Source organism: Sardina pilchardus, chromosome 24, assembly GCF_963854185.1.
Source record: "Sardina pilchardus chromosome 24, fSarPil1.1, whole genome shotgun sequence".
NCBI lineage: Eukaryota > Metazoa > Chordata > Actinopteri > Clupeiformes > Clupeidae > Sardina > Sardina pilchardus.
The window spans coordinates 570,001-591,332 of NC_085017.1; the positions used below are offsets into that span (position 1 = coordinate 570,001).

A 21,332-nucleotide genomic window follows, 5' to 3' on the forward strand; every position below is an offset into this window, starting at 1 on the left:
TCTCTAACTAAACCCAATTATTAACCTACTCGCTGTCGTGTAGGCTAGGCTATGAAAACTATTTTAAAACGCTCAGCTGCAGACCTGTAGCCTAGTTCATAACAACGCAGCGTTGGGGGTCACAGCCTACAGTATAACGGCAAAAGTTTCCGACAGTGACAGCAGACTTAAAACGCTGCTCGAAACACAACATGGATGCACGCTTCTATCGGTAAGCCTATAATATGCGTTGGCTTCATTTCGTCTGCCTGCAAATGTAGGTTTAAGCTGCAAATTCACACTGGGTGCAGCACAAATAGCATATCAGGTATCCACAAGTTTCTTACATCCCATGTCTACTTATTAAGAGTCATTTTCGTCGGGTAGTATTGCGCACATAACATCCCAGGTTCAAAGCAATTACTGTGGGGATCATATTTATGTGTATGTTAAGTGAATTCTTGCTCAATATTGACTCGTTTAATGTTTATTATATCATGACATATGAATATCACATTATAGGATTTCGAGACAAGGGGCAAACTTCTCCACCACCATCCCAACTCAAATAATGAAATAGGCGCCTGTAACGATAGGAGCGCGTTCACGAACACCTTCTCTCTCCAATCTTCATCAACGATGTACCTATGTTGTCTCGTTGTAACGTGGAACCTAATTGGCTCATTCTAGCTGGTGACGGAAATGAACACCCATGGAACGCCATTTTCTCAAAGATGGCTGCGGCCAATTTCAAACTTTTTTGGCTGAAGTAGCTAGCCTAGCATGGGCCATTGAAATGAATGGGGGCGGGACTTCGTCCCTCTCTCCAGTTCTTATAATACCTCCATGATATACACACACACACAGAGACACTTTAGAGGTTGTGCCTTGGGACAGTATTGCAAGCGAGTGGAACTCTTCACTCAGTAGCCTACGTCACACTAGCATGACAATGTTGGAATATAATGCTATAAAGGATGTCTGGATTCACTGAATTCAACAGCATGTTTTATACAGTCTATGGTTTAGAGGCAAAGAGACACAACTACATTGGTCAAGGTTGGTATTTATTTCTTTTCATTTTCTTCACACAAGTAACATCATCCTGGATTAGGAGGAGTGCTTCCACACCAACATTTTAAGGCATGTGTTTATGCTTAGAGGTGGGCAGTGACTCCATATCCCTCCCCAGACACAGCTGACCTCCAACCAGATTAGACCTGAATCTAGCACAGGTCAGCCCTTAAACTGGGCTAGCTCCTTTCAGAGTGAACTACTGCGCTGTGACGGAGGAGATACAAGACAGCCTAAAAAAAAAGCCCAAACAATCCTTTAAAAAAATATTCTCGCACATGCTCATTCATATAAAGACGTTGCTGCAAAGCAAAGTGCACTTTGCACAGATTAATGTAAACACTTAGATAAAGGGAAATCTCCCACATAGACCATCATTCAGAAAGCATCAGACCGAGGCCTAGTCACCCAGACTGTGGAGGTTAAAACGGAGCATATTATAGCCTATTATATTCGGTTTAGAGCTCTGACTGATAGTAAAAAGCAACAACCATTTGGATCTAGAATTTATAACCATATACACACAGACAGACAAACATGTACATAAAAACAACGTAAAATGTGTTTCTGGTGACAACAGCAGTGGTAGTAGTTATTGTAGAAAATCAGCTTAGAATGTTCTATCGGTGCATTGCATGATAAATACCATCTTAGTAAATAGGGTACAGCTGTGGTGTTATATGTATTTTGCAGAAATGGATAAAATGTAAAAAAAAAAACAGTGTTAAAAGTAAATTATAAATCATTTTTTGCTGTGGATTAAACCCAGCAATTGGATATGAACGCTGTTCTATAGCACAAGCTACAGAAAACGAATAGACTGACAACCTATCAATTCTATCCATCCATACCCATAAAAAAGGATAAAAAAAACATTACAAAACAAACAAAAAAAACAACCTGAAACAAGGACATCGTCATACTCAATCAATAAGCCAGAATGAATATTTGATCTATCCCAATAACTGGGATGGCACACGGAAAACACACAGAATGCAATGTCCTGTGACAAATTCAATGGAAAATGGATTAGAGAACAACACTATGTTCCCCAGACTGATGAGAAAAAACAACTGAGGGGACAGATCTCCTGCCCTGTCTCCAGTTGAAATGCCTGTACAAATCCAGGGCAGTGAATATGGCTTTATTGATGACTTCTCTCTCATTGTCATTTACTTAAAAAGACTCTCTGAAACACACAACCAAGTTGCTTGTTATTTGTGTTTGTATTGCACATGTCCCCTGACTGTCCCTGAAGTAGGTGGCTGGGATGACAAGACCACCACCGTGCTGTTGGTCCTCCCAGTCAATAGGGGGTGTGCTTACGAAGGCCTGTAGCAGGAGTCTGGCTGCCATGTACGCAGATCCACTAGGATCTGGTTGAGCTTCTGCATCCAGAGATTCCTCTCATCCTTAGTGTCTGCACTCAGCCAGTTCCTGAGAAGGGGAGAGAACACCACAAGTCAGCTCCCCCTGCTTTAGAACAGGAATGCATCATCACCATGGTCTTACAAACCTCATGACCTTGACTGATCACAATTACAGAGGTTATCACAACACTTCAACATAATTTCTTCTTCCCCCAGATATAAACAGGGGTGTTGTTAAATTCCTAGTGCTATAGGTAGGAGATTGCTCACAGCAGCCAATCAACAACCAAGCTTATTTACCATCAAAAGGCATCACTAACACAACAGTCTTTGAGAGGATTTCATTGGGGTTATATCAAGCAGGCACCTTCTTTCATCTGTGTTTAGTTGTATTTATCACTTATGGCTAATGACTAATTCATTAAACTTCCACGTGGTGCTGTGACTTACTTTGTGACACACATGGTGTTGTGGCACTGGCTGACGAGGGTTTCCCTGTCGTCGTCTCTCTGCGGCCGCACCGTGATCAGCTCAAACGTGTTGGGCCGCGCACAGAACTCACGGTTCGCTGGTTCTACCCGGCGGCTCGTGCAATTCGCAAGATTGATCCGCCCAATCGGATTCTGGAGGGATGACACACACACACACACGTCCAATGAGGAATTAAACATCATATGTTTGGCAACATATTAAAGGACTGAAGATTGACAGAGTGAGTGTGACATCATTACTCTGGTTGCTTACAGAGGCAAGTGTCAGGACAAAGCCAGGATCGCTGAATTTGGAAACAAACAAGTAAACAAAACCCCCCTCGGTCTCTGAATAAATTCCCTACCAAACAACAATCTCTGAACGAAACAGGCCTGCTGAGCAAAAAGAATCGATCACAGATGGTGGTGCTTCGCCATTAGATACAACCAGAGCTTGACTCTACATCAACTGTGTCTTGAGCCTACTTAAGTGGGCACTGTCCTTACTGAATGAAATGCCATATACATCTCAGCTGGTGTGACTGCTGTTCCACTCAGAGGACAGGTGCCTGGCATTCAGCTCATTGTGAATCACACTTGTAATAGCTAATACTGTAAGTCACTTTGGACAAAAGTGTTAGCCGAGTGAATAAACACTAAATAATAATAATAATAATAATAATAATAATAATAACCTTGCGTTTCTCGTCGTCAGGGTAGGTCCAGTAGGAGATGCAGTACCCGGAGAGCACGCACCATCGCCGGTGCCACGCTCCGAACCCACTCACATCCTCAAACATCGTCTGCAGGAGAGACAATCATTGAAAACCAGACGTGGCAAGCCACACATTCAGATAACATATTACAACTAAAATACACTCTGTAAATGTTCTTAAAGTGTAACTCCAGAGTAAAAACAACCAAAGGTCTACTTACAGTAATCATCAACTTCAAACTGTTGATTGAGAACATAATTACCTTAATTTGTGGTGTTTTGAGCAAGACCATTTATTTGTAAATAGACCCTAGATTGTTTTTACTCCAGAGACAATTACACTTTTGTACTGTAGACCATTCTATACTGAATACTCCTAACTGAAGTGTCAGTACAGGTGTGTTGTGATGTTAAGGCATTCATTCCCAGTTTAAAATGCAAGGTCATGAGCGGCAGGAAGTGTGCCCTTACCAGGAAGCCCCTCTCTTCCACCCGCGAGCCGACCTCACACTGCATCTTCAAGTAGATGTGTCCTTCCAATGGACATAGGAAAGGCACCTACACAACACACACACACGAGGGGCATTTTAGAGGACAACGCAAGTTGACCAGACGTTTACCTACAAAAAATGACAAAATTATTAGACTATGACTATGATAATTAACACAAACTCTGCGTGTACTAAACAGGGCACTTTTAGCGTAGCACAAAGACTCTGTAGCCTACATCAACACACGTCACCCACGGTGAGAGTGGATGTGTGTGGAGGAGTCTGGGAACCCTGCTCGGCCTCTCAACTGCTCTTACAATGGACAAGATTACTCAGAACACTGAACCTCCTGAGAACCAGCCAATCTGTCTTTTAAGTGTCCGAATCAGAACTCAGGCTAAACAAATTGAAAAACACACAAACACACCCAGTTTTGTGCATAACAATTTACAAGGCAAGTGAACCAGAGGTTAGACATTAGTATAATTAAACAAACAAACAACAAAAAAACCATATCAAACCCAAACACTGTCACGACAACACCAACAAAAATCAGATCAAAAGAAACAAACAAGAAGCAAACAAGCAAAAACAATCTGAGCATTAGGAGTGTTACTATGATTCAGGTGACAAGTATGTAGTGACCTTTTTCTGAAACATGTCACTGAGAAGGTCTCTCTCAATCCCTTCATATTTGATCTAAAAAGGAGAGAAACAGACGAGTGCACATCAGTGAAACTGAGGCTGGTTCCTAAGCAACAGTAACCCAGCCAGCTGAGGGAACCAAGAAGCCTGGTTCAGCACCAAAACTTTGTGGTCTGTGTGTTAGCCAGATGTGCATATCTGAAAGTGCTAGATATGGAGTTGGTGAATGGTGAAAAGTATGGTCCAGGTGAAAGCTTAAAACTATACATTTTAAATGCAAATGAAAAAGGGAAAAACAAACAAACAAAAACACACACAATATTTCAAGCACACCAACAGCACTGATGACATTTGACTTCAAGAGTACCTTTTCCAGAGGGAATTTGTTCTTCCCAATGGAAGCGAGCGTTAGCTTGTGCGAGCCGACCAGGACGAAGTTGCTGGTGCGCACTGCGTTAGGGCCTCCAGGGCTGGCCATCGCTGCCAAGGGAACGCAAACGCAGAGTCAGAATCAGGACGCACAAACACACACACCGTAGGGCAGCAACTAATGCTTATTTTCGTAGTCTATTAGACATCTTGAGTTTGCCTTCACTGTAAACGTGGGCATTATATTTCATATTTCTCAATGACAGAAACTTAACAAGCCACTAGCCTCAGCAAGCCAACAGACACTTAGACAACAAATGTCTAAGAAAAGAATGGAAATGGGAAGTGTGTGAATGAAATATTACCTGGAGTCTGCAGAGTACTCTTCTGCAAAGGGGTAAACCACAAAGGAGATTTTCAGACAGGCCAACAACAACAACTTAACTCGACAAAAGTATTTATGGTTCATAATATTTTACACTCAAAGCGTTCAAAGGAGAAATCTGGCAATTTTTCATAGATACCCCACAATCCGTTTGGCTAAAGCAGCCAGGCAGCTACATGTCTGTGAGCCCCCATGTTCATGCTGCCAGAGTGTGGCACTGTAGCTGCATGGCTGCCTAAGCTGTTGGAACTAGCTATTCAAGAACTCGGGAGACCTAGTATTCGGTGAACTCGAGAAATGGAGATATGTGAAAAATTGCCTGGATTTCTCCTTTAAGAGGAGACTGAATATCTTGAGTGTGATGAAGGGACTTACTGATAGGAAGCGTTTGGGAGTGATAGCCTGGAGACATAAACAGACACACAACAGAGATTCAGATTCAAACAACAACAACAACAACAACAACAAAATCTCATCAAGATCACACAAACAACCGCACCATATCTACACGCAACAACACGTGTGCACCCCCAGAGCTCTGATTGGTGCGATAGAGGCCAGGTCATCCTCTCCCCGCTCATGCCCCACCACTGGAACACTGTGCCATGGTGCGGGTAGAAGGTGGTGAAGCCAGAGCACCAGGGCTACTAGACTCAGTGAGGGAAAGGGGTGGGTGGGGGCGGGGGGGCACAGTGACTGGGTATGTGGCGTACCATGAAGCACATGCTGTGGACATCATGAATATGCGCCAGTAGAATCTGAACACACACATAGCCTGGTCTGAGTGATAAAACATTACCTTTAAATGGACTTACATATTACGTAAGATCACATAAATCTCTAAGCCAACTGTACATGAGATACATATGCATGCGTCTTAAAGGGATAGTTCGGATTTTAAGACACGAAGTTGTATGGGTTCCCTGTCAGCAACGTAGTGCATCAGCACTGACTTACCCCCGAAAGCGTCCTGTGAGCCGAGATCCAGCCGGTTTTTGATCGTTTTTGATGCCGGACTATTTTCTTCAGCAAGTTTCTGGGGTCACGAAAGTAAAGTGTTTTTCTTCTCAAAACCATATGCGTTCAACAGAGTGATATATTTGCACCACAAAAACGTTGTCCAGCTGTCAGTAGCGCGCAGTGATAGGAATCGCGAAAAATAAGTAAGTGATAACGAGGTTTGAATTTTTCCTGGACAACGTTTTTGTGGTGCAAATATATCACTCTGTTGAACGCATATGGTTTTGAGAAGAAAAACACTTTACGTTCGTGACCCCAGAAACTTGCCGGACTACTTTCTTCAGCATCAAAAACGATCTAAAACCGGCTGGATCTCGGCTCACAGGACGCTGTCGGGGGTAAGTCAGTGCTGATGCACTACGTTGCTGACAGGGAACCCATACAACTTCGTGTCTTAAAATCCGAACTATCCCTTTAAACCCTGGATAAAAACAGGGATACATGTTCTCAGTCCTGCTCTCACAGGTCACCATAGAAACCAGGTATCCAGCTATCCATCCCATAATACCTTTGACTTGTTGGGCTTTTTCCTCTTGTCTGTGTTGAGCTCTCTCTTCTGGACCTGGGGACACAGATCAGGTCAGTCAGTCAGGGGAGAGATCAGAAACAAGTAGGATGCATTACGAAGGGCTTAACTCCAGGCACGGAAACGTTCCTTGCTTTATCAGAGACATTTGTATAGTTGTTGTCTATAAAATTACCCATTTTCAAATCTTAAAGTAAGCAGCCAGGCCCATGCCTGATATCAGGCACAGAGAAGCCTGAGCGCTTTAAGCCCTGATTGCCTGTGCTCTGCACTGCAGAGGGGAAGGTGACCCCCAGTATGCACGCAGTACTCACCAGGTAGTACACTTCAATGTCAATCTCAAAGTCATTGGACACTTCAGGCCTGCAGGGTTGGGAGGGGAGAAGAAAACGTTAATATTAAATATCAGCAGAAGCAACGGCATCTCCTTACTAATGGCAATGGAAGCACAGTCCTACAGTTTAACCAGAGATACCTCAATGGCGGCCCTCTGGTTAACACCTCTGTTAAAGAGGAAGTGGAGCGGTGTTGTGACTCAGACAGTGGGGCCTTTGCTGCTGGGAGTGTGAGTGTGTGTGTGTGTGTGTGTCAGATCAATAGTGAACTTGGTGGAGAGGGTAAGCCTGTTTGCTGTGTGTGTGTGTGTGTGTGAGAGAGAGAGACTCACAGTGTGAACTTGGTGGAGAAGGTGAGGGCGTCTCCACTGATTGCATTGCGGGTGCTGGCCAGGGGCGTGGCCACTGTGTTCTCTGCTCCAGAGCGGATCATCACAAAGAAGTAATGGCTGCTCGACTCTACACACACACACGTCAAACACTAGAGTCAAGACAAACCATCTTTAAAACCAAGAGGAGCAGAGAAGTAGAATGCAAACGTAAAAACATAAATGCAAAAGTCTACAAATGTCACAGGACCCTGAGGCCCTCTGCCTACAGTTGAAGGCCACAATTGACTTGGATAGTCCTCCCTTAGACATCCACAAATGCTCAGATTATCAACAAACTGTTAACTGTTGACACTTAACTACACATTATGGTTACTGTAAGGTTGGCTTTGGTGAAGATTTTGGTGAAGGTGTTCAGTAATTGTTCAAGGGATATTCCCTTTCAACAACAACTGTACAAACTGAACTTGAATCTCAAGCCTGTGAGGACGGACTAGCATATATTATGATGATAAGTAGAGTAGAGTGCTAACGAGAAGAGATTTATGGGGTGCAATAACCTTGAGTTTTTCCTCCCCCCACCTAAGTGTATTGTTTTGGTTTTTTGCTTTTATTGACAGGACAGTGAAGAGGCGTACAGGAAGTGAGTGGGAGAGAGATGGGTTGGGGTCGGGGATTGACCTGATGTGGTACGAGCACGGTGGCGGCCCTCTGGGGTCAGTGTTTAAAGGGGGAAGAAGTGAGGCGTGTTCTCACCAGGTCGGTTGGCGGTGGAGCAGACGAAGTCGGCCTTGAGGGGCAGTCTCAGCTCCAGCAGGCTGATGGAACCTTTAGAGGCCGAGGCCCCATCAGACGACCCCGCAGCCCCCCGCTCCGCCCCTGGGCCCTCCGCCTTCACACGGTCCAGCTCCGCTTTCAGGGCCACACGACGCTCAGCTGGAACACACACACACACAGTCAAGGGCAGCAGTGCACAGTCATATCCTCAAGTTAGTCTTCAGCAACACAATGCCTTAGACCAGTGGTTCTCAACCTTTTTTGGACAAACGCCCCCTAACCTCTTGATGATCCTCTTAACGCCCCCCCCCCCCCCCCCATAAAAAAACTTATGAGTAATGCAACCTATGTTGTAGAAAAGGAATTAAGTAACCCCCCCCCCCCCCCCCCACACACACACACACACACACACACATCAAATTATCATTATGATCATGCATCCTCCAATTATTGTGATGCTATTTTGTACATGCACTTCAAAACAGTCAACATTGTTCATAAAACATATGCACATCAGTGGACTGCTTTACTATAATTACAATAGTTTCATTGCTTTTGCATGGTTGCATAATGATTGCATGGAAAAATACTTCTCAAAACAACAATCATATGGGTGCCATTGTTTTTGGATGTTTAGCTCATGCAAGCATCATACACTGGTAGGCAAATGGAAAAAATGTACAAGTTTTTTTAATAACCTTATTTTTCTAATGTGATTCAGGAAACACAACACAAACTTTGTGTATGGTAAATGACCGAGCAGATAGGCATAAATCACTGATTTGGAGTTAAACAGAAAGATATGCTTCAATAGCTTTTGGCCATATTATATTGAAATTTGGCAAAACAATACTCAATACTTTATGGACGTTGAAAGAATCCACGTCGTTCCATTAAATGTTGTTACATAATTAAATAGCCTTCCAACCGGTTGCAGCGGAGCTTTGCTACCAACGTTCTTATCGAGCCTAGTTTCAGTTTCTCTCGCGTAAACGCGCACATGCATGCATTGAATGCACGCTCATACAACCACTTAATTGCATGCCTGTATGTTTGAAGATGCCAAACTAGCAAGTATTTCATGACTGCAGAGAGGTTTGTTTTCTTTTTCTGTCAGTTCGCGATTGCTTGAACCAGCTGCAAACCAGACGAAGCGCCGGGAATAATTTCACTATGTGGCTCCGTAGGCCTGCAGTGTTCACGTTGCGGACCGGTGCCAGTCTGCGGCCCATAGTTTGAGAACTAGTAGCATGTAGCATTGACATCAATTCAATAATTTGCACAAAGACATCATTTTAATCAAAATTCAAATGTACACTGTATGTCAGAGGCTTAAAAGTTGAGATGAATAACAGTGATTCACGCCCCCCATTTGTGCCCGAGCGCCCCCCTCTATGCTGCCTCGTCCCCACCGCCCCCCAACAATATCCGAACGCCCCCTGGGGGGCGGTACCGCCCCCGTTGAGAAACCCTACCTTAGACGGTCCTTCATTAGACTGAATTTAATGGCCTCCCATTTATTTATCTGCACTGTAGGCTGCAGATATGTTACATAAAAGAAGAACAAAGAAAAACGGCAAAAGGTCTCAGATAGAGAGAGAGAGAGAGAGAGAGAGAGAGAGACACTCACTGGCGATGAGCAGCAGTCTCTCTGCCTCGGCCTCCACTTGATGGCCCTTGCCGTGCTCCTCGTCTGTGCAGCAGTTGAGCGCCTGGCTGGCCTGGTGGATCACGGTCTGCTGGAGGTTCATCTCGTTTGTCAGCTCCTGGGGGAACACACATACACACACACATATATGAAGTAAAGGGTTTCCCTGCTGTACGAAAAACACAAGCAAAACGGGAAATTCTAACAGCCTCCAGTGGTAATCTTTGAAGGAAAAATCCTATTAAAAAATGGATTGCTGTAAAATGTTCATATTAAGTGATTACAAATGATGTTCAAAACACGAGAGACACGTGGCTGAGCTGCTGAAGACAAACAAATCCGTGAAACAGCTCCTCTTCTGCCAAAACAACAGCGAGACAGATGCCCCGTTGTGTGTGGGCTGTGCTGTGGCTGGCTTCCCCTCCAGCACAGCTGCCTGGAATGGGCATCCATTAACTCGAGCGTGGCACTGAACAAACGCTGCCTCTGTTCGCCCCGGGCACAGCTGGACCTTATCGGTCTCTCACTTTACACATCAGAATCACAACATCTGTCGAGGTCAAGAACCCACGGTGGGGCGCCCACACTGTAGACAGTGGGGCGCCAATTAAGGACAACGTTCACTTCAACTGCAAAAAACACAACTGGGGCCATGTTAACAGATAGATAGATGATCCCCAAGAGGAAATTGAAGAGCAAGATAAGGTAACGTACTAGCTACTAGTAATTACTTGACCAGTGGCAGCACTCTCTCTGTACTAGCTGACCGAGGAACTCATGAGAGCGTTCCTGCTATAGTGGTCGACCAACAGCAACACTCCTGCTATAGTGGTTGACCAATAGGAACACTCCTGCTATGGTGGTTGACCAATAGGAGCACTCCTGCTATGGTGGTTGACCAATAGGAGCACTCCTGCTATGGTGGTTGACCAATAGGAGCACTCCTGCTATGGTGGTTGACCAATAGAAGCACTCCTGCTGTAGTGGTTGACAAAGAGGCACTCCTGCTATACTGGCTGACCGCTGTGCACACTCCTCACCTTCATCCTCTGCTTGATGCTGACATGGCTGGAGGCACGAGCCTGCAGCTGCTCGGCCCTCTGGGATACATCCTCCTTCCTGACGATCACCTGCTTCACGTGCGGCCTCTCCGTCTCAGTCTTCACACGAGTCGACCTGTAGGCGTCAATACTGACACAGCAGGGGGAAAAAGGGACAATTTAACCTCACAAGTCCTAAATAAGACAAGACAACTCATCAGTTCAGGAAGTCAGCTTTTGAATGAGAGAGCGAGAGAGAGCCAGAGTGTGAGTACACATTCAACTTCCCCTGGAACCTGACTTGGCTGTTCTGCAGATAAAAAAAAAGCTAGATTTTATTTTAATATTGCTAACCATCTATCTATAAATCTAAAAATGCAAGGAACGTATGTCTGTGTGTCACTCTGTCTGTCAGTCTGTCTGTCTATCTCACACATAACTCTCGAACCACTCATCTGACTACTCTCACGAGTGTGTGCAGTGCCAAATTTCATGTTATACGAACAAAAAATGCCACATATCGGCCAAACAAGCTGCAATTGCCGGTTGCTCCTTAATCTCTCTGTAAACACTGCAGCTATTCCCCTTGCAGAGAACAGCGCACCAGTCACTCCCTCACGGCTGCTGATGCTTGACTACAGACTGACCCGTAGCCTACTCCTGAGTTGAGTTTAGACTGCATACATACATACATGAGGAAAATCAGCTGAGCCTAAATTCTGCTTACTGCACATTAATTATAGGCTAATATTGAACAATATGATATTCAGCATTCATTATTGAATGCTTAGTTGGAATAATGTTTTTCACGATCATCCTATTTTCAAAGCAGGCATACCTACGGGCATGCAAATGGGCAACAGCTTTTCACATTTTAATGGGCAATGAACTAGTCAAGGTTGAACCCAACACTAGACAACTTGACTGTAAAAACCTTGAAAATTGAGGTGTGTGGGTGTGAGAGACAGAGACAAAGAGAGAAAGATAAAGAGAGTGAGTGTGTGTGTGTGTGTGTGTGTCAGCTACAGGTGTGTGGTACCTGTAAAGCAGGTTCTGCTCGCCATCTGCGTCCTCCAGGCTGTCTGAGGAACCGGCCTTCAGCACGCGGGCCTTCTGGAACCTGCTGAGTCTGGAGGAGCTGTCTGGGGTTCCGCTCTTCTCCAGGAAGGAGCTGGCGGGGGTCGACGTCTGAGGGGAGAACGTTTACACATGTTAGTGCTGCACGTACACTTCATCTGCTCCCATCAGATTGGGAATGGAAAAAGTACAAATACCGCTCCAAAACCAATTTAAGGGTATTTTATGATGTGGAGTGGTGATAAAACACAATACAATTCATTTGAAAGCTGCCATATAGTGTGCAGATTTAATTATTTCTTTTTACTTTTACATCTGAAAGTCACACCACCAGCTCTTGCATGTCAAAGCTATTCCACGGCACTCGAAACACAAGCTCCACAACAGAATGTAGAACATGCAAACCAGTCTGGTACAATTGGAAATCTCTTCAATGTAGTACATAACAAGACCAAGTACTCTTCAAAAACAAAAGATTTTAGGTCAGTCAGGACAAAAAGGTCAGTTGTTTCACTGTACACCAAGTTAGAGGTCAGTGGATTCTTATTGCCTAGTGGGTTAAATGGTTCTTTTCTTTTTTTTTGTCAGTGTGTTAATTGCACCCACTGGTTAGATGTCTGGAGACAACCACTGTGAAATGGGGACTACATGGATAGGAACGATTGCAATGCACTGCACTTTGACCTTCAAATCCACCCCAAAGACATTCAAATTGGGCAGGATATGATATTTGAAATACTGAAAACAGGTGACTAAATATATAAAGAAATTTGCAGAAGTTCACATGGCTGATTGAAGGACAAGGATGTCAGTTTGCCAATTATTTTGACAGCACTTCTATTTCACAATGCTGAGGTTATAGAGGATATGCTAGTCTCGTCATTCATTTTCAACACACTGCTTTTATTCAAAATGCAGAGATCAGAGGTAGGGCTTAAATGAAAAGCTGCTGGCCTCGATGGCATTAGTTCCCTCTAGTCCCCAGTTCCAACGAGTTGTCTAACACGTGACTGCTAACACTGGCCACATAAGGCCAACGTCACGGCTGGCTCTTGAGACGGGTCCGAGGGCTTTGGCTCGGACCAGGGCACTCACGGGCCAGTAGCCACCAGAACCCAGGAGCACGGGCTCAGAGGACGACCTCCCCTCGGACAGAAACACAGACACGTCCAGCTAGTCAAGAGAAAGCACACGGCTCTGGGTGAACATCAACTCTCTGCTACACAATCTCTTGTGTGTGTGTGTGTGTGTGTCACAAGAGAAAGCACACTGGTCTGAGGGAAGATGAACTCTACACTACACAATCTCTTTTGTGTGCGTCTCTCTCTGCTACACATTCTCTGGCTGCAGTTAGGTCATGTAAAAGTTTCATAGACAACTCCCAGTGCTTCCACATATTTCATTCCCAATGCTTTCACAAAACATCTACTTTCTCTTTAATGTGTGAGTTGTGACACTTGCAGAATTTAAGGGAGTGTGTAGTGTTCTCTAATGAGTGTGAGAGGGACTTACTATGTGTTTTCCTTCACGTGTGTGTGTGAGAGAGAGACAAAGACTTACTTGATCTTCTCTCTAGTGTGTGTGTGTGTGTGTGTGTGTGTTTCCCCTAGAGTGTATGTATGTGAGATACTCACTATGAATTTCCTCTCTGGGCTCTTGACCACTGCAGCCACGGTCTCCGCCAGAGGGGTCAGCAGAGACATGGACGAGATGTTCAGCCCACCCTCGTCATCATCATCATCTTCATCAGCGCTCAGCTCGTTGCTGTCCTCCAGGACTCCATCAAACAGCTCGTTTATCACCGCTGAGTTGACGGAGCCGTCCACGTTCATTTCCTTCTCGGTCACTTCCTCTTCGTCCTTCTGTTCTTCCTCTTCCTCTTCCTCACCTCTCACTTCCTGACGTCTCTCTGCACCTGAGAATCAAACACCATTCCCTTACATGCCAAAGGACGAGAGGTCCACTCATACAACACTGAAGATGATCATGACATTTGACAACCTTCACAACTTTTGAATGAATCAACTGATTTTCCACTTGGAATGAATGAATTAAAGTAAATAAATTAAAATCATAACTGTCATGAAATGACCAAATTCAGGTTTCCAAAGTGCTTCAGTTAAAAAGATCCTGGAAAAGATTGCTGGATAATTGATAATTTGGTAGCTTTACAAACCATATTTCTCAACTTCCTTCAACTCTTGTGCCGTCTTCTCAGCTGACACATCTACTTTCTTCAGTGGGCTAAGGGTTAAAGTGGCGGGGGGCTTTGTGTGGGTTTCTGTGGAGAGAAAACCTTTTCATCAGCGACATCATTAATTACCAAAGGCCACCGAGTGAGCAATTTAAAGCAGATATATTTTATAGAAGAATCATAAAGCTATACCCCCTGATGGCAATATTCAACACCAAAGTGCTAAAATGTTACCTAGTCAAAACCCAGCTGAAAGGGTCCCAATCTCAAACGTTACATTCGTGCTTTGGCACATCAGAGACTTTTCCTTCAGCATCAGAGTTTCAAGGCATTATTTTAACTTAAAAGATCTTCATTGTGTTGCTTTAAAGATTTACCAGACTGTCTACAAGTCAACAATACCCATCAGTCAGTGTTAACAAATGCATCTATTAGATATTATTCTACATTGTACATCATTAGTCATGCGTCTCAGTGCTTCAATCATCTCTAGCACAAAGGACTCCATACCTGCTGTTCTGGCCTCAGTGGTTGTGCTCAAATCACCACTAGAGGGCACCAAATGCTCATCGCTGACCTCTCTCTCCTATAAGAGAACAACCATCAAGTGTGAGGAGTATAAATGACAATAGGCTTTGCAGTCCATCCCTATTATCAATGCAGTGGAGTCAGTTATTCCTAAATGTTTCAAAATAAACGCACCTTCAGCTGGGGATCAACCTTCTCCTTGACTCCTTCGGCTTTGTTCGCCGGTGTGTTGCCCTTCTGAAACCGGCTGCGTATTTGTGCCAGCTCCATCTCTCGCTCCTAACAACACGCCATTAAAACATGTCACAACAGTCATCAACAGCTAACATCAATAATAATAAGGCCAAGAACTATATACTCCTATACACTGATAAAATGGCTGTCTCATGACTGTTCTTGGTGACATAGGATGCTATTGTATGCTACACAAAGTGGTGTAAAGGCCCGTTCACACAATCAACGGCAAAAAAAATATAAAATGTATAATATTTGCATTATGAATGAGAACATCCATACAAAAACTATAACGACATGACGAACGTTATCGCTATGGATCACTTTCAGAACGATTTTGAGAACAATAAACTGAGAGCCAAACAGAATCCATCAAATGTTCGACATCGCATTCTGCAACACAAGAATACACTTTCCTTATTGGTCAGTGCGGACGCTCATATTTTTAGTTACAGCTGCTGTTATAGTTATCAATCCTGGTGTGAACGGCCCTTCAAGTTGATCATAATGTGAATGAGGGCTCACAGTGATTTTCCAACATTTCTTTAGCTATGAGGTTAATACACATGGGCAGTTAATATGGTATTAATATGGTTTTGCTTCTTTAACTTGCATTAAACACTGTCCTTATTACACACAATGCTGCTAATACAGAGGAAATGACTGTAGTCACCATCTTCTGCTTCTGGGTTAGATCAGCGCAGGTGGTGGAGCCCTGGATCTTGTTGAGCCTCTCCTGGACCAGGCGTGATGTGGGGGTGGCGGTGGGGGTAGCAGTGGGGGTGCTGGGGTTGGGGTTCCCCTTGGCAACAGACGGAGAGCTCTTAGTGTTCCGGTCCTGGCACCGCTCACCAAAGCGCTCCAGGAAGGACTTCACTCCTGCGCCAAAGCACCAAACACACAGCAGTGAGTGCACACAGCAGTGAGGGTACACTTCACTAAAATAAGATGCTCATCTTAGACAATAGTACTCTTTAAGCTTTAGAGTTTGTGGTCTCACCTGGTGTTCCTGCGGTGCCCTTGGGCTGGGCAGGGGTGGCATCTCGGGTGCCCCTCTCCCTGGCATGGGCCTGGGAGGCATCAGCAGTAGCTCCAGCTCCAGCTGCAGCGGCGGGTTTGGAGGGCAAGCCTGGCTTCTGAGGACTGGCACCAATCAATCCCTTTCCTCCGTCCAGCTCCCTGGACAAGCCCTGGGACTTAAGGGGGCTTCGGGCAGCTGTGGAGCCCAGGGACGAGAGCGTTTTCTGGGGGCTGGATGGGACGGCTCCCCTGGAGAGCGGGGTCTTCTGGGGGCTGGAGGCGGGAGAGGGGAGACCGCGGGACGTGGGCTGGGCAGGACGGGGCTCCGGAGCCTCAGTGCGCTGGACGCTCGGCAACACCACACGGTTGGACTTCACCGGAGAGTACACGGGAGGCTACGGGAACCAGATCATTAGAGAGACACACATTACACAGTACATATACCTCACAGACAGCCAATACATTAGTTACAATTCTACTGACACAAAATAGACAAGAAGTTGATCCAAGACCAACAAACACACATACACACTTTGAACTGAGTTTAAAAAAGATCTATTAACAAAGCAGTGTAGCAATGGCAGTTTAAAACACCAGAAGTTGATTTCATTTGTAAACAAACAAACAACCCTCACCCACACTTTGAACATGCGCATCAGCAAAAAAAGCCTTTGATTAGAGACTCAGCATAGGCAATTATAAAACAGCCTTGTTGACTCTAATCCCTTTTACTCTCGGTGAGCTGTCTTTGATGTGCTGCTCCTTACCTGGCGTGCTGTGGGGGTTTGCTTGCTGGCAGCTGTGCCATGCTGAGCCACGGAGCTGGCGGGCGGGGCGCAGCGGGCACCGCTGGAACCAGTCCCAGAGCCAGAGCCAGTGCCAGGCTTCGCTGGTGCCCCTTGTGCATTGTCTCTGTGTCCCGAAGCGTGGCTCAGATCGTCCTCCCACGACCCGATGGTGGCGGCCAGGTTGGCCAAGCGCCCCTTTCTGCCCACGGGGGTGCCAGAGGCCGGGGGTGCTGGGTCAGGGGGCACGTCATAACGCTGGGCCTTGTGGGGCGATGCGTCCATGACCACCGCATCAGACGAACCTGCCAACAACAGCAGAGCAAAGGCAGTTACAGGGATGCTTCCTAGTTAAATCCTCTAGAAATCAGGTATTGTCTCAGTTCTGAATAACACTTGACATCTTATGTCAATATAATTTCATGTTGTAAGTTTTGCATATCATAACTTAGTAGTAGTTTTTATTTCATATGAGCACAACAAACCCCCACTGGATTTATGCAAAAAAACAAACAAACCAAACAACACCATTGTTGCAATATAGAACGCAGCAAAAATAATTGTTATAACTCGATATTTTGATTGCACAGTTGTCATTATCATTGGAAGTCATGGATGATGATTAATCAATGAATTTGATTAACTGCACTGCTCCTATCACAGAGCTGAGCCTGCCTCTTACCCTCGCCATCCCAGTTGGTCCTCTGGGCGGCCAGTCTCTGCAGTCGGGCTCTCATACCGGATGTAGCTGGGCCAGTACTGTCCAGCACGTTCTGCCTCTCCCTCTCCAGCAGGGGCGCTGTGGGCTTCATCTCCACGTCCTGGCCCCTGGGGGCCTCCTCTTGGGGCCGCATGGCCACTCTCTCCGGCTCAGGGGCCGGCTGGGGGGCTGCGACCAGGGGCTCGGGCTCCCCACGGGTGGGTGTAGGAGTGGGGGCCAGTCTCTCCTTGGCCGAGGAGAAGGCTGGAGACACGCTAGTGGGGGCGATGGGAGGCTTCCTGTCGACGACAGGGTCTGTGGTTGGAGGAGCGTTTGCGTGTGTGCGGTGGACATTTTCGGCCACGTTGAGGGCATTCTCATCTGAGCAGCGCCGTTTGGAGGGCGAAGGCTTCGCGGCAGGGGTCACTGGAACTGGATGAAACAACACAGGGAAAACGTTACACTCTCAACAGTCCCAAGAGAAACACTGGAGTATGAGATATCAGTCATATAGCTTCAAATAAAAATTTAACAAAACTGTATTCAGTACTGAGAAGAAAGAAAAACAGTAATTGTGGGAATTTCAGTTATACAAAGTCTACAGGTTGGCGACGTCCAACAATGCCCAGACACATCAGCCAGCGCATCAAAATAACCAAAACAATGTATTAAAACACAAAAGCAGTATCTGTCAATCAGATTGTATATGGCATTCTAAACCCTAATTGTGTGTGAATGTTGAGATGAGAGTAACAGGAAAGCAGCTGGACTGGCCTACATAGCTCTGATTAGGAGTAGTACATTGGGAGATTTCCGGCGATGTGACCTTTCTGACAGACAACTCCAATAACGCCTGGGGAGAGGCAGGAAGTTCAGACGCTTCCTGGGGCGTGACATGGACTAAAGCTCTGCCAGTTTGTTTTCAAAAGAAACACCAAGGTTTCTCCATAGCAACAGTATGCATGCTTCACAACTTTTAGCGATAGGCGGAAATTCTACCAACATACCTATAAATAATTTCTATCAAACACACACACACACACACAAATGGAAAGCTGTTGCAAATATTACACAACCTCAAAATGTCCACACAGACCCACTAACTGTTGCATTTTGAAAAAAAAAATAAAAATACTGCAGAATGAGGTCATCAACAAGACGGTCACTAAAATAAAGTAAACAAAACACAACTTTTCTAAAATGTGGAGGCAAGTAAATGCAAAGCATTAATTAGACCTACTTCCCTTAATAAGAATAAGGAAACAGTAAACTGTAGAGGAAAGTGTTGTGAAACTGTAGAGGAAAGTACCCTTTTCAACAGGGGGCTCGCAGATCAGGCTGTTATTCTCGGCCAGGGGCTCTCGACTCCTCTTTGCCATTTGCCGGTTGGCGGCCGTGGGCCTGTCAGCCATCTTCTTCTGCAAATTCTCACGCCGCGCACGGGTGCGCTCCAGAAGTTTCTAAAGGCACACATCACCAGAACAAACAGCAGTGAGAATAAGGACAACACATAACACATGACTGACTGGGCTACAGGGCGGATTACTCCAACACTGAACAAATTGCTCAGTGACTGGAGTGCTTAAAAGGTGGAGAATTATCTAGTTTGAAGTGCCAGAGATAAAATTTAAAAAAAAGTTATATACCTGGATCAGCAGCCGTTGAAACCTAAGAGTTTTGAATGTCTGGGCAGTTAGGTTTTGTGAACATTGTGTTGCCAAAGGAAAAAGTTGGCCTATCGCCTATGTTTAAAATCCCAAGCAAGGAAAAAATAGCCTTGGCCCAACTGTGCCTTGAGGCGTTGGGCATTATTCAAAAGTTGTACAGTCAGTCAGCCAGCCCAAGCTGGCCTCTTGAAGTCTCTGTTAACCTCATCAGTAAACATTCTTGTGGCTGGGACTAAGATTTATCACTCTCCTTCTATGCAAGACTCAACACATTCCTACTGTTCTCCCGCTTGCAGGCTGGTTGGCTGGCTGGCTCTGGGACTTCATGGAAAATTCAGTTACTGTGGGTGTCATTCCCAAGGAATGAGCCATGCTTTGACACGTGACCCCGTGAAACTTTAATTCTATTGGTCAAGGATGAAAGCATGTAGTGTTGTCCATGGTTAAAACACCCACATCTCCATAAAGGTAAATCAAATTTGGCAGCAACTGCAGTTTCTTTTACAGCAATCTAACAATACTCCATTTGTAATGCTACCTGGTGAATAGCCAAGTGGTCTCCTCACTGAATATAATTCTGAACTCAAAAGGCTGTGGAAGGAACAGCTTTTGTCAGCAATGCGATGATGACTAAATATGCAAATAATAAAAAGTGGTCATTTGATGCTGCTGAGCGTTTCATTTCCTCATATTTATTTTCAAATTAGTACAGTTATCAGTTGGAACTAAATGTAGCACTGTTAAAAGGGAAACATCCAGTTTACGTAGTTCAAAAAACATTACTATTATTCAGAAGGAGCTGTTAAGACAGACCTCGCTAATTGTGAAGGTGCACGTTGGGACTGGGAGTGATCTAAAAGTGAATGGTGTGCACAAAAATTGTCTATGACAAAAACGTCAGCTAGCTGCTTACTTTACGTCAACTTAGCATCAAGCTAGAAACCACTCTGTGATACAATTACCCCTGTGCGAAACTTCATAGGATGCTAAAACATTTAATATTTTGTTCCAATTACTGATTGAAAATGGACCAAAAGAGCGTTGTTCTTTTCATAAAAAACAGCATGGCTGACGTTCGTTGAACCACGCAGGTGACGTTCATAGCTAGCTAAATTAACATAAGTTAGCGACCTTATCAATTGCTTTCGATTTTTCTATCAAAACCTGATGTTTAAATGTAATAGCGAATATTACGGATTCAACTTAGAAAACCTTGAATCTAGAAAATAAAGAATACTTTGCTAGCTATCATTCCAATCCTAGCATGATTAACGTTAGCCTTTAAAACCCATCAACAGCTGAGTTCATATTTGGCCAAGATAAGTTCACATCAACATCAACCTTTCGTTAAAATTTAAAACACGAAACTAACCTCTGTAAATGGATCCATTTCGGACAAGATTCCTCAAGATCGACCGTCTCTCTAACAGGATTCCCGTTTTTGTATGGTGAACACTGATCAAGAAAGAAACCTGCCCTGCTGAAAGGCAAACGACTTCTATCAGAAGAATCCACCCAGTTCTCTCTCATGTGTCACGAAAACATCTGTTCAAATTTGAATTTCAGCGCTGTGCCACCACGCAGGCGCCAACGGACACGGACAGCTTGATTGACAGTTCAATACGCGAATGAGCAATCGTTGGAACCAGTTGAATTTAAGTCCCGCCTATTCAATGACGAAATCACCAACTAAGCTTGCCCAAAGAAATGGTTATGGTATTTTGCAAATAAATCTAGTGCATTACATCTATATGTTCTGTAAGTGTTAATATAGAAATAAAAGAGGGATTTGATAAATATCACAATTACCAAATGGACATAAAGACATTCTATGTTCAATACCTAAATCTGGCACTTAGGCCTAACTAAAACCCAGTCAGAACTATCATTTCACATCAGTGGAATGATCTGTAGCCTAATCTGTGGATTTTATGATGTTGCATGTTGAGATGGA

General features: G+C 44.7%; 1 protein-coding gene across 3 annotated transcripts; it reads right to left on the minus strand.

Annotated features, from left to right (window-relative positions):
• Positions 1-1,033: 1,033 nt before the first annotated feature.
• anln (anillin, actin binding protein) lies at positions 1,034-20,897 on the minus strand. 3 transcript variants are annotated; one of them, XM_062530194.1, is made up of 25 exons: positions 20,751-20,897; positions 19,021-19,171; positions 17,694-18,143; positions 16,994-17,316; positions 16,207-16,621; positions 15,880-16,085; positions 15,147-15,251; positions 14,955-15,030; positions 14,427-14,531; positions 13,885-14,165; positions 12,213-12,361; positions 11,174-11,324; positions 10,116-10,251; positions 8,465-8,644; positions 7,712-7,838; positions 7,359-7,407; positions 7,027-7,080; positions 5,874-5,900; positions 5,479-5,500; positions 5,112-5,224; positions 4,745-4,798; positions 4,080-4,166; positions 3,589-3,696; positions 2,874-3,046; positions 1,034-2,490 (listed from the first exon to the last, which is right to left on the minus strand). In XM_062530194.1, exons 1-25 carry the CDS (start codon positions 20,766-20,768, stop codon positions 2,376-2,378), a joined length of 3,675 nt encoding a protein of 1,224 aa, XP_062386178.1. In that variant the 5' UTR covers positions 20,769-20,897; the 3' UTR covers positions 1,034-2,375. The 3 variants fall into 3 exon arrangements, with proteins under 3 accessions (XP_062386178.1, XP_062386177.1, XP_062386179.1); XM_062530193.1 differs by lacking the exon at positions 4,745-4,798 and adding an exon at positions 13,346-13,423; XM_062530195.1 differs by lacking the exon at positions 4,745-4,798.
• Between the last annotated feature and the right edge of the window lie 435 nt (positions 20,898-21,332).